Genomic DNA, 13806 nt, shown 5'->3' with positions numbered 1-13806 from the left:
GCGAGGATTTCTCTGACACACCGTCCTGTTGTTTAGATCAATAACTCTAGTCTTATAACCTACAGATAAGTCAGCTACAGTCCACTTACCAACATACGTTTTATTAAGGCTTAAAATGTAAACACTGTGTGAAGAAACAAGTAAACAGAATATACATTGAAAACAAAGACTGAAATTACACCACCAGGGAAGATCATCTATTGTAGCCCTCTCTCTGGCTGCAGCTGCCGAGCCCTCTTCTTGCCCTGAGAAATCACCATCGTGTGGGGCTTTTGCTGGGGGTAAGACAATTTCACTCTCTCCTTTGTCTGCCTTGATTGTCTCAGGAATGTGGCAGGAGCAGAGAGGAGTCATTAAGAAGGAGTGTTTTACAAACAGTGGTATGCTGGTGAACAGAACTCCAAAAAGAAAGACCCTGATTTGTAGCGTTTGCCAATTCCCATGGTATGAATAGTTCCACCATGGCCAATTTCCAGGATGGCTGTATTTAATAACCATCGCAAAATTTCTGAAAATTTAACAATCAGCTCTCACGAGCTAGTGCTAGACCATTCCAGCACACTGCTGCTTACAACCCAACAACGATCAATAACACCAAGTTTCCATAAATATATGTGATATATCTCTAATTTCCTGAGAAGATATACAAATGCAAGAGGAATAAGGCATCCATGTCTTTGGCCCTACAGCTACTCAGCAGGTGTTTAAAAAAAATGCTTACCAAGAAACATCTTGGCCTCAGACTTAGCCTCCTCCCACGTGATTTTTGTTGCACACAATACAAAAATTTCTAAATTAGCTTTATATATGATAGTATTAATTAACATATAACTTTTTACAAATATCTATAAATATTTTAAGTCAGGTTATCATGTAATCATATTACATACCTTTCAAAAAGAAACCACAAGCAGCTAATTAATTTAACAGAATTCAAAACTTTAGCAGGCTGTCATTGAATTGAGTGCTATTCATTATTTTTAGAAGTTAACACTTGACCAAGACAGGATCTTCAAGGTGAGGAAAGGAATCTGGTTGCAGTAAGCCCTGAGCAACACCCTTAGACTCCCTGCTCCACGCAGGAAAAGGAAAAGAAGTTCACTGAGAAAGGAAAGATCTGTTGTAGCTTCCCTCTACCCACCTTGGGCTGAAAAGGAATATACTTCCTGAAAATTGAATCTGCTAAACTCGATAGACTTATAACACGATAGTGATATACCAACTCTAAAGCTGAGACAGTGTGATACAGTGGGAAGCCCATTGGCCCTGTTAATCACTAGTTCTATGGGTTGAGGCAAGTTACCCATATTCCATCTGCTTCTGTATTCTCATTGTTAAAATTGTGTCAAAAATACCTGCCCCATTAACTTCATAGAGTTGCCATGTGATACATGAAAGCACTTTGTGAACTGTGGAAAGCCAGCTGAAAAAATATGAAATCATTACATGACAAAATACAGTACTGGTAATACAACTTACTGGGATTAAATCTCATGAATACAAATGATTACTCTTTCTTTACCATTGACAATTTTAGACGCATACACAAATCACAAGTTGTCGTGAAGCCCTATGTGAAGGGTTTTGAACAACTAGTTTCATAAAGCACCCTGCATCCTGAGTATGATGAAATCAAGGAAAATTCCCACGTAAGTGTGTTCCATTCCATGCCACCTGTGCCACTGACCCAATAGTTCTCTAGACTGTTCTCCATCCTCTAACATCATCACATCTAAAATGGGGTGTTGTTGGGTCCGGTATGGTGGTGCAAGCGGTTAAGTGCACGCACTCCGCTGCAGCAGCCCAGGGTTCGCCGGTTGGGATCCGGGGCGCACACTGACGCACCACTTGTCAAGACATGCTGTGGCGGCGTCCCATATAAAGTGGAGGAAGATGGGCATGGATGTTAGCCTAGGACCAGTCTTCCTCAGCAAAAAGACAAGGACTGGCAGATGTTAGTTGAGGGCCAATCTTCCTCACAAAAAAAATAAAAATAAAATGGGGTGTTCTTGGCATATCTGTGGCCACTCTGCCAGTCTGACTGCTTTTTATCAGGAGGGTTTCAGGGATGGGAATACAGGAAGAACGAAGTGGAGCAGCCCAAGAATACGAGAACAAGGCCAGACTACTTGCCCTGGACCTTTTTTGCAAACCAAGTAAGGCTCCCGTGCGAATAAGACTTCATTTTTCCACCCAGGATTCAAGAATTAGATGAAGACTCTGAAGAGCTTCTGTCCCCTAGCCACCCATATTTATTTTATCATGGATTAGTAAAGTGTCTTTGCCAACCCAATGTCAGGGGTAACCAAATGTCTTTGGCCCTTCCTCTGAGTCTCTTTCAGATAAGCATGAGAGACGAAAATTCACATGCAGAGGAGTTCTGTCTGTGTTGATTTGTGTACCCAGACAAACTGTAGGTGTTGAAAATCTGCCTCCTTTAAACCACCTACCGGTGTATTTGCATGTGCTGAAGAGGACGAGACCAAATCAAGTCTCTAGGAGATGAATTGGGGTTTTGCTAGCAATAAGATCCCCCAGTATGTACTATTTTTCAAGACCTGATGTTCAGAGTTGAATAGCAAGTTTATTATATCTCCAGCATGCAATTCATAAGTCCCTCCTATAGTTTGGATTTTAGAATTGTCTGTTAGAGTTTGTATGATGTCTTCGTTTTTACATAGCCGCACCTCAAAAGGAGCTACTTCCTTGTAGGTTGTATTGGGATCCACTTGGCCATAAATTAAATACAAGCCATTCTGAAGTATTCTCAGCTTCCAGTCCGCTACCTTATTCACGCAAGGAGGCTCCGGAGACGCCATTTGCCATTTTGAAGGTAATGGTCCTATAATAATTTTACAAGGGAGAAAAAAAATGGAAAGCATAGTTATTTAATTATTTCATTCCCTTCTTGATTATAATTCTTTCCCACTTCCACATTGTTCCTGTACCTGGTCTATATTAGTTCTCTACAATCACAATTTTAATATTTTAAGTAGCTTCTACTCCTTGTTTTAGGGAAATTGCAAATCCTAAGAGTGTCTCTTCCTTGGGGATCTCTAAGGAAATGGATTTGGAATAGAAAACTGGGTTATGTTTTAGGTGACACTGCATCTCTTGTCAATGAATATTTGTGAAAGGAAAGAAAGAAGGAGGCATGGAGAGAGGAATCACACATCAGGATTGTGATAACCAGAGTTGGCAGTCCAGGATGCATATTCATGCTTTTCTACGTAAATATGATTTACTATGTATCACTTTATCAATGAGACCTTCCTCATCAATCTATATAAAATAGTACTCTCCTGTCACTCTTTTACTTTGCTTTAGTTTCCTTCATGGAAGGTGTTCATCACCTAGCATATTATAAATTAAGTTGTTCATTTGTTTTTTTTTTTTTTTTGTGAGGACGATTGGCCCTGAGCTAACATCTGCCAATCCTCCTCTTTTTCGCTGAGGAAGACTGGCCCTGGGCTGACATCCATGCCCATCTTCCTCCACTTTATATGGGATGCCGCCACAGCATGGCTTGCCAAGTGGTGCCTCGGTGTGCACCCAGGATCCAGGCCGGCAAACCCCGGGCCCCTGCAGCGGAGCATGCGCACTTAACTGCTTGCGCCACCAGGCCGGCCCCAAGTTGTTCATTTGTTGATTGTCTGTCTTATACCCACTTGAATATAACGTCTTTGAGGAGAAGTACTTCTCTGTTTTGTTCACTGCTATATCTTCAGCACCTAAAAGATAAATATTTCTTGATTGAATGATACATCCGTGTTCCTGAATTAGATGCATTGTGTCTAAATTACGCCTCTTCTCATAAGTTTTGGATACATATCATTCAAGATCCACTTGGGATATCATTATCCAAACTGTCCAAAAATAGTTACTGGTAAATTCATGAGTTTATAAATGGAAATTATTTGACTATTTAAATATAACTATCCCTAGTTTAATGGATGGGGAAAGGGTTAAGACCTAGTCATCTATTTTCCTAGGTATATATGGAATTTATCCATTTTCCTAATGTTAATTGTTTTTATGCAGTAGTGTGATTTCAGAGCCTCAGGGAGTGCTTTTACCACCCAAGATACTTATCTAGCCTGTTCTCTAATTCTCCATAGTTTTTGCTATGAGAGCAAAGCCTTTATCCCATAATTAGAAAGAAATCTTGATAAGATACCCTGGAAGAGTAACACATTGACTTAAATTCTTATTTATCTATAAATGACTGATATAAGACTCCAAGAGTAGATTCTGAAGGAGAATGAAGGAAGATCACTAGAGCAAGAATCAAAGTCTCCCTGTATCTCCAATGAGCCCAGAGCTTAGTAAATTTCTTCCTGCTTGACATGTGGTAGGCAACAGGTAAGTCACCAGAAAGAAGTGTCACTGGCTCTCTTATTTAATTCTGTGATAGGGGCCCCTTAAAGAACACTTTAGCATCACTTGAGCTTCTCAACTTTTACCACACCAAGAGGAATTTCAAACATATCATGAATTCTACTTCATTCACTAGAAAAACAAATCATAATGACAGAGACAAGGAAAAAGAGATTCCCTACTTCCCACAAGCCAAGGAAGGCTGGCAGTTTGAGCTGTGTAGGGAAACAGGGGTTGCCGTTAACTCTAGAAATGTTCTGCTGTCAGCTGAAAATGTGTGTTTGGCCTGAAACCTGTAAACAACCCCAAATGTATTTATTTTCAATTTTGTATGTATTCTAAGAAATACCCTAAGGCTCAGTGTAAATGTAAACTTGAACGTGTTTTCTAAGCAAATACCAGGTCGCTACAAGGGAAAGTGACTCAGAAACTAAGAGAAGAGGAGAAAGAAGAGGAAGTGACCATTCCCCTAGCTCTCATTCCTCTCCTATTCATTTGGAAACAAAAATGACGCCCCCACGAACTCTACTGGACACTAGTGATATGTGAAATGTGAGAAGGACTTTGGGTTTGTCAGAGGGAAACTTTGTAGAAATCTAAAACTTATGCTTATTAAAACACAAAATTAAACGTAGATTCCTGGATCTCAGATTCCCAGGCTTATGAGAGTGATGTGCCTTCCTGCCCAAAGGCGTGACCTTGAGTGTAAGCTCCATCAGGGCATGGGCCTGTCTGTGTGTTTCACCTCTGAAGCCTCAGCTCTTAGATAACTGCTTGGCACAAGATAAGCAGTTATAAACAGTAGCTGAAGAATGAAGAAAATAGAATACTGGCTTCCTTGACAACACTGGAGCTTGCTTTCCTGCACCAAATACTAAAATAAGTAAAAAGGATGCATGCAAGACCGGTTACTCACCAAACTTAGCTACACAGGGCTCATTGGCAGTCTGTAGGGGAAGAAAAAGAGGAATTGGTCAGGATGATGGCAGTGTCACAACTTTCTTGACTGATTTATTCTACAGAGTTGCAGATTCCTGAAACAAACTTCTTTTCCTCAGCCATATAAGAAAAAACTCCCTCTCTCTACCTTGTCTCAGCTGTCTCAGCTTCCCTTTACAGATGACTGGCTCCATGCTTTGCCTTTCATTGCCTAGCTACTTTTTTGGATCTTATAGGCAAAGGTTAAGATCTCTTTCCACCCACCTAACCTCTACCTACAGGACAACTATTTGATCTTGGACTCTTCTTCTCTTGAGCTATAGAAATTTTCTATAAACTGTAGTCTCTGCACTCCAGTCACTGTGCAAGGTGATCCATTGGCACGTGAGACCAAAACAATAGAATTTCTATTTATGTTTATTTTATTTAAAAAAATAAGAAATTAAGCTATAGAAATATTTACAACTCAGATTGATAAAGCCACTCATTTAATATTCAGGCAATCATGCATCGTATACAGTAACTGAGATTCTCTGAGGAGAACTCAGTTTCAAACTATTGCAACATACCACAGTTTACAGGCTACAAGAGGCCATCAGTGCAGTTAATTTTATAAATACAAGTATTTAAATGTTAAAGGCTCTAAAATAGTTAATAGTAAGATAAAGTATGACCATGAAAATTTTTTGTGCTCTATCAAGTTCATTGGTTGCCTTGTGGGAAAGCGCTTAAGAGAATTTTTGAACTTAAAGGTGTTGCACATTTTTCTTTTATAGGATTTCTCTTGCTGCTATGCTAGAAATAAATTAAAGAGAGGCAAGAGTAAAAGCAGTGAGACAAGCTGTAAGAGCATTGTAACCATCTAGGCGAGAAAGCATGTGCCTCTGACCAAGGTGCTAGCAGCAGAGACACTGAGAAGTAGAGTGGAAAAATTGCATGGAACCTAGATGGGGATGAGAGATCAAAGAGATTTCTTGTTTGTTTTACTATGAGAGAAATGACAACATGGTTATAAGTTGCCATTTGATAGGAATGTTCCAGTAAAGCAGAGAGGGGTAATATGTAAGAGCTACGTAAGAGCTAGATCATTGTTAGAGCAATGCCCTTGAGTAGGTAAGAGGGGATAGAATCTAGTTCATGGGTGGCCTTAGACAGGTGCATGACCAATTCATACATAGTGACAAGAGGGAAACACAGGATACGTGGACAAAATTGCAGGTGACTAGTAGATATGACAGGGAGCTTTGGAACTACTTGCCTGCGTGCTTCTATTTTCTCACAGAACCTGGTGGCAAGGTTATCAGGTGAGAGTGAGAATGGAGAGGAGACACTGGATGTTTAAAGAGTCAAAGGGGGGCCGGCCCCGTGGCTTAGTGGTTAAGTGCACGCGCTCCGCTACTGATGGCCCGGGTTCGGATCCCAGGCACGCACCGACGCACCGCTTCTCCGGCCATGCTGAGGTCGTGTCCCACATACAGCAAATAGAAGGATGTGCAACTATGACATACAACTATCTACTGGGGCTTTGGGGGAAAAAAAAAAAGGAGGAAGATTGGCAATAGATGTTAGCTCAGAGCCAGTCTTCCTCAGCAAAAAGAGGAGGATTAGCATGGATGTTAGCTCAGGGCTGATCTTCCTCACAAAAACAAACAAACAAAAAAACAGTCAAAGGAATGAAACAGTCCAGTAGAGGAGAGTAAATGGATGGGGGAAATGTAGGTGGTTTACAGAGCAATGCTGAAGTCCCTCTTGAAGTTAGTGGCCATGAATTTAAAGTAAGACCTTTCAACAAGGCCTTATGTTTTTCCTCAGCCTCATTCAACTGTGCAAGACACAGAGCAGCTGGATTTAATCAGTGTTGGGGATTTTCCAGGATTGAGGTTTCAATATTCGAGTATAACAGAGAGAGACAGAAGCAAGTGAGTGGGTTAACGCAAGGGAAGGATTATAATTATGGAGCATGGAATTTAAGTTGTATAAGGAAGGAAGGAAAGACATGAATGGAGTGGGAACAATATCACTTTAATTAAAAAAAAAACAGCTTTGCATCATTGAATGATAGATTGAAAATTTAGTGTCATTTGTGGTAAGCATACTTAAAGATGCATTCTTCCATTTTGATCTATATATCTTTGTGAGGTAATTTTTCAGTTATGACAGCCAAAAACCGTAAATCAAGGTTAAATAACTTAGCATATAACCTTCAAATTATTATAACACAAAGTGTTAAACTCACGTTAAGAAAATAAAAGAAATACATTTATCAAATTACTCTACTAGAATGTTATTTCAATTATTTTAGAAATGTTTATATTATATATTAACATATTACTGAAATATAATATTTTAGTAAAAACAAGATGGTTTTGCACTGTGAATAAACTATGTTAAGCACATTATTTGGTTTATCCTTATACGTTTCTAATTTGTGTATCTTTTTAAGACACATAGTATTAGTACTTGTATATAACATAATAATTAGCATATATATCGAGAGCGTACTCAAAAACATTTTGTTGATAAGGAGGTGCAATCAAAATTTTGGAAGCTGCTATTCTAGGAGATAAATCACTGGATTCCTACAGTTGTTTTTGCTTTTGCAATTATTTTATCATCAGTTTGGGATTTCTTAGAAGAGATGTTGAAATTCAATCTAGTTTAACCCATGATAGGCATGTAAGAGGCACTCAACTTTAATTTCCTCACTTATAAAATGGGGTATATAATAGCACCTAGTTCATTGAGGTTGTTTATGAGTTTAAATGAGGTAATTCTTATAAAGGTCTTTGCCAGGTATTCTGTCTGGTCCTGCTTATTAAATATTAGTTGTTTTGATAATGATACTAATTATAATAAAGATTTGAACAAAACTTTAAACATGTATATTCTCAATGTTATTACTAGCATTGTAAGCAAGAGAAACAAATGTAATTTATGGTCCTTGCCTCTTAAGAAGTTTATATTCTTTCTAGAAAGACATGATGACACACATGAAGCAATTGGTAACAATCTAAATGTAAATGAGTGCCAAAATATGTGCCACAGATGGCATCTCTGCTGTCTACTCTCATGTATGAAAAGCATGCAGAGAAACCTAAAGCCACAGACAAATTAATTGCCAGAGACAGAAATCCTGGATACTGTACCATGGGCTGCTTTAATGTCCGTTTAGAGCTACAGAAACCACCATTGTGATATTCTCTAATTATTGCCACAAATGAAAATCTATCTAATTACAAAAATCATCTATTTGGCAGCAAGGTATAGTCTTGGGCTAAGAAAGTGAAATAGATAAGCAAGGACTATCCATTTTGTTAAAAAGTCTTTTTAAATTTATCTTCACTGTAATGTCATTAATAATAATGGTGTCAATATGAATCACTACAATCTACTGAGAGGCTACTACGCGTCAGGCACTGTACTGTCTCATGAATCCTTACCACAACTCTATGAGATAAGAATTGGCTTGCTCATTTGCAGATGAGGAAATGAGTATGAGAGGGGTCAGGTATCTAGCCCAAGGTTACACAGCTGATAAAAGGCTAGGCTGAGATCCAAACAGAGCCTCTATGACTCAAAAGTCTCACCCCCACCACTCTGTGGGGGTAGTTTCTATTTATAGTTCTGGTGACGTTCAGAAGGAGTAAATATCCACTGATAAAGATGCATATGGGACTCTCAGTTTAATTTAGTTTAGTTCATTTTTGCTTAGAAGGATCAGTTGCTCTTATAACCCTGTTTTGATTTAAGCTTAGATTTACATAGTTGGGTTCAAATGGCTGAAACTTAATCCAACTTAAACTAACCCTAAGCAGATCATCATTTGGAAATAGAATCTACTCCGCTTTTAAGTACAAGCATAGCTTCCCCTTTGGAGGTATCCTTCATTTCACTGAAGCAGGGGACTCTCCTGAACATTTGGTTTTTTAGAGACAACTTCCGTGAAATTATTTTCCCTGAGGGGTAGACCAAACTCCTTGAGCATATAGCCAGTCCTTTCAGTTGAACGTCTTCTGAAAAAAGGGGGAAAGAAAGAAAAAAATTTTCTCCCAAGAAAATTTCTGTTGGTCTAGAAAAAGCCAATCTTCCTAACACTTTTTGGATTAGTGCCTAGAGAAGCTGGAAGGGGGATTTTGTGTATAAAAACTAGAGTGGGGACCAAAATAATATAAACTGTGAGATATTGTAAGAAGGTAGAAGCGGCTACCTCATAATGACTCAGCATCCGCTAGCCAGTCCTCTTTTCCAAAGATAGTCGTTTGTGGCCAAAAGGGAAAGGGAGGTGTAGGCAAGAGGAAAGTAGAATACATGAGCTAATATCATTGCATTGTTGGCCAGGCCATTGGCTTTTCCCATGGGAAATAAGCCTCCATGGCATCCTGTGAGGACAATATCCTGAACATCTTTTAAACTTCTCCAAATTTGGCACAAACTCTGGGCTATTTCTTTAGAGACAGAACCTTTCATTGAGCAGCTGCATGTTGTCTGGAGAGAGAATCCAGAATCAGAGCTCAAACCCATGGGATTGATCAAGTTCAGTTCTGGCAAGAGGTGTCCTAGATGACTCTGACATTATTACACTTCCTCTTTCCCTTTCCAAGAGCCACCGGCTGCCTTTCCTTCTGTGCACTGGTTCCCACAGTCATGTGCAGGAACGGATGACACCTGCAACATATCCTGTGTTCTTTAGGGTCATCTGGCTAATAAGACTTGAGGTGGTTTTTAGAAGGAAAAAAGCACTTCCAAATTTAAGCTATTGCTATTCTCACTCTTCCCCTCTTCAGAAATCTAAACACTCAGAATTCCTGACAATTCTTTTCTTTCTGCTCAAAGCTCCTCTGCTCCAGAAAGTTCAGTCTTCTGTTAGATACATTCCTTGAGAGAGTGGGGATGTGATTAGAAATGCCTCTGTTGCATACTCTTGTCTATAGTTATAGAATACAAATTAATGGGCTACTGTGTAAAACTTGGCCAAAGCTACACTTGCCCTAACTAAATGAACACCAGCAACTACAGTGTACTGCTTCCTCCTGCATCTTTTCTCAATTGCTTTCAAACATCTTAAGTAGTAGAACCATATCTTTGAAATCTTTGCTGGCCAATCCCCTGAGAAAAATGTCTCCGAAGTCACTAATTTCATATCACAGCCCTTTCTTAGATGGGCATATACCACCCTATTCTCCCCAAGGCTCAGAATCTTCAAATGTACCCAGAAATGGGATAAATCCTAAAGTAAATGAAGCATTTCCTATTTTCTTTTTGGTCAGTGCTATGTAGTCAATGATCAGAAAAACCTAATAAGAACCTAACGTGTCTCCATTCCCTTCCCTAGACCCAAAACTTGGACAGGAGCTCAATGGGAAATTCCTGATAAGCACCAGGGGCTTCCCAAATAGGAATGTGCTTCCTCCTTCCTCCTTGAAGCCTTCCCTGATCACCCTAGCCCAAAGTTATTCCCTACCTTTTGAATTCCTAAAACATTTATATTCTATACTACCCTTAGATTAATTATTAATCACTGACATTACAATAAACAAATCCATTCTCCTACCACCATTTTTCAGAAGAAAAGAAACAGAACCAGAAAGATTAAATGTCTTTCTCAAATTCGTACAGCTAGTTATTGGGAGACCTAGAACCAGAATCCAGATCTTCTTACTCCTAGTTCGATGTCATTTTTCTCCTCAAAGACACATAACCACCTGTCACTTACCTTGTCCTATCTTCCATTATCTTTTCCCTCAATAAGACTACAGCTTGCATCCCATTCCTTGAGGGCAAGCATCACATTTTACTCCTTTTTCATTCCACCAAGAGGGTTTAGCAGAGGTGCAGAAAGGGAGAAAATACTCCACTGGCATCTGTCAATTGACTGACTTAATTAAGTGATTCTCTCCATCTAACTCAGTTCCACAGCTAACATTTAGCATTTTCTAATACTTTTCATTTCAAAACACTTATATAAGCCTCAAAAGCCATATGCCACGACAAAATTGGAATTATATTTACATGACCTATACCCACATGCCTCTTCCTTCCAACTAGCTCAAACAATACTAAGTGACAATGATGATAACTAGACTTACAAAAGCAAAAAGGATTATAATAAATAGCAACCTTGGGTACTATTGTCCCCTTACCTTGAGTGGGAGAGAAGTAAGGACTAGTGTACCGAAGGAGCAAAGCAATAGCAAGATAACTATTGCTGAGTAGAGGAGCCATTGCTTCCAAGATGGTCTCTGTGCAGCTTGAGGACTTGAATGGCTTAAAGGCATATTCTCCATGTGGCTCAAACTCATTCTTTGCAGGCATGAGAGCTGTGAAAAGCAGAAATTCACAAGTGATGGGTAAATGATGCAACTAGTCAGTTTTGTAGTATTATGGTAATTAGTAGTGGGTGTAAGAGGCGGAGTTTTCCTTTTGATTCTGTGTGTTGGAAAACGATACTTCTAGTCTAAGTGCTGACTCTCACATGGCACCAGGCCAAATGCACAGAAAGGAACGTTGGGCTAAAAGCCAACACAAACACAGAGGATGAAAAAACCAACACGACGGAAGTTCAGGGGGAAAAAATTCTTTCCTGAAGCAAGAGGAAGTACAGTGCTGTCCAGCGTTACAAATTATTTCCAGATAAGAAAATTACTTTTTATAACAAGAAATAAAGTTCCAGGTTAAATCTTTTCATACTCCAGATATCAAGTATGTGTGAGGCAGAGGTTTGGGGAGGCAGGGAGGCTAGGATGTGTGGTTTGGAAAAAGTAAAGAGTTTTATCAATTTCTAGGGTATAAAATGTGTTCATGTTGAGATAGTCTCTAGAAAACACCAGTGTATTACTAGAATTTAATAAAAAATATATAAAGAAGACAAGCTCAATTCTTTTATATCTCACCATTTTAAAACCCTGAAAATTCAACACTGGCATCAAATAGAAATAAAGTTATCATATAAAAGGATATTTTCTTGTACCCTGCCTGCCTGTCTGAGCTTATACTCTATTCCAAAACACTTGAGTTTTCTTTCTGGCACCAAAAATGCTGATTTACTACAAAACTGAGGTAATCCCCTGGTTCTCTATACCTCAGTCTTTCCACTTGTTGAATGGAATACCTGTTTCTTTTACAGAATGCCAGTATCCTGTGCTAGAAAGAACACAGAGTTTTAAATCAGACAGGCCTGAGAAGGAAGCCTGGCGTGGCCAGCCCTTACCTGCTCAGTGGCCTTCATCATGTTGCTAGACTTCTCTGTTTCCTTAATTGTAAAATGGAGAAAATTTCCACTTCATAAAGCTTTTTCAAGAATGAAATAGATGTGAAAGGTCTGGCTCATAAGATGAGTCCCATAAATGTTTATCTCTTCTCCACTCTTCTTACAGATGCTGTCAAGATTGAATCAAATATAAAATCCGAGAAAAGAATGATTTTTTTAAATGCTTACCACAGGGTGTAAATCTACCAACATTTATTTAAATAAAAGGAGGTATAAATGAAATTATTTTGAAGAATTTTTTTAATCTAAGAGAGAATCAAAAATGTTTTAAAATTAGGGGGAAAAAAGCCTAGAGATTTAACATCCTCATATTTGAAAGAGGAAGCTAAGGATCGCAGAGGTTGAGTGGTATATCACACCACTAACGGTTGAGTAAGCGTGGAGTGGGAACCTGAGCCCAGGGATACCATTTTGTGACCCAACATCTTCTCTTAGTACCACTTCTCACTGAGTTGTCAGATTTTAACTTGGCCCTATTTTACCTTGATCAATAAACTTATCTCTGAAGAAAGGAGTCACAGAGTCACACAGGAATAATTTTTCAATACTACAATGTTTTTGTGTCTCTGTACTAGATACTGTGATGCAGGGATGAATAATAAACTGACTCTAGAAGAAGAGTGATGCATTGCACCTATAACTCTTGCACTCGTATCACGTCTGAAATGCATATGCACAGGCAAAGAATTTAAAATTGACCGCTGAAAAGTTAGACCATTTCCTTCCTGGTTCTCTGCTCTGATTCTTCTCCTGTCTCCTCTCCAAATTTTAGATGGAACTGCCTCTGCTTACTTACTTCAGAAACATTTATTCAAGTGAGAAACTGTTCCAAATAAAATCCAGTTCCTCCTTCTGCCTTTAACCAAGAGTTGGCTCTGGTATATACTGATTAATTCTTTTAACCTTATGAAAATATCTTAAGAAAGATGACGTGCTTATCTCAAGAAGAATACATTCCAAGCCTTCTTTTCATGAAACAAGGTTCAGAAATGAAGAAACTTCAAGTTAGGACAAGTGACAGTAGGGAAGACTTTTTGAAGTTCTGGAGTAATGGTCACCATTGGTACCTTTTTGGTGTAAGCTATCAGAATTGACATCTCAGGATTTGACAAGAGGTAAACGAGCATCAAACCCAAGCTTTTGTATTTATAACCTGTCACTGGTTCAGGTACTTGAAGTGAGATCATTTTTTCAATGAAGTCCAACTAGCATATCCACGTTGA

General features: G+C 38.9%; 1 protein-coding gene across 1 annotated transcript; it reads right to left on the bottom strand.

Moving 5' to 3' along the window:
- Positions 1-2495: 2495 nt before the first annotated feature.
- Positions 2496-11630, bottom strand: TNFSF18 (TNF superfamily member 18). Its single transcript, XM_058540056.1, has 3 exons — positions 11457-11630; positions 5294-5324; positions 2496-2842 (listed from the first exon to the last, which is right to left on the bottom strand). The coding sequence occupies exons 1-3, from the start codon at positions 11613-11615 to the stop codon at positions 2496-2498; spliced, it is 537 nt and encodes a 178-aa protein (XP_058396039.1). The 5' UTR covers positions 11616-11630.
- Between the last annotated feature and the right edge of the window lie 2176 nt (positions 11631-13806).

This window comes from Diceros bicornis, chromosome 4 (genome assembly GCF_020826845.1).
Source record: "Diceros bicornis minor isolate mBicDic1 chromosome 4, mDicBic1.mat.cur, whole genome shotgun sequence".
NCBI classification, from domain to species: domain Eukaryota; kingdom Metazoa; phylum Chordata; class Mammalia; order Perissodactyla; family Rhinocerotidae; genus Diceros; species Diceros bicornis.
The sequence above is the reverse complement of the archived record's forward strand: the minus strand, read 5'-3'. Positions and strand labels throughout refer to the sequence as shown.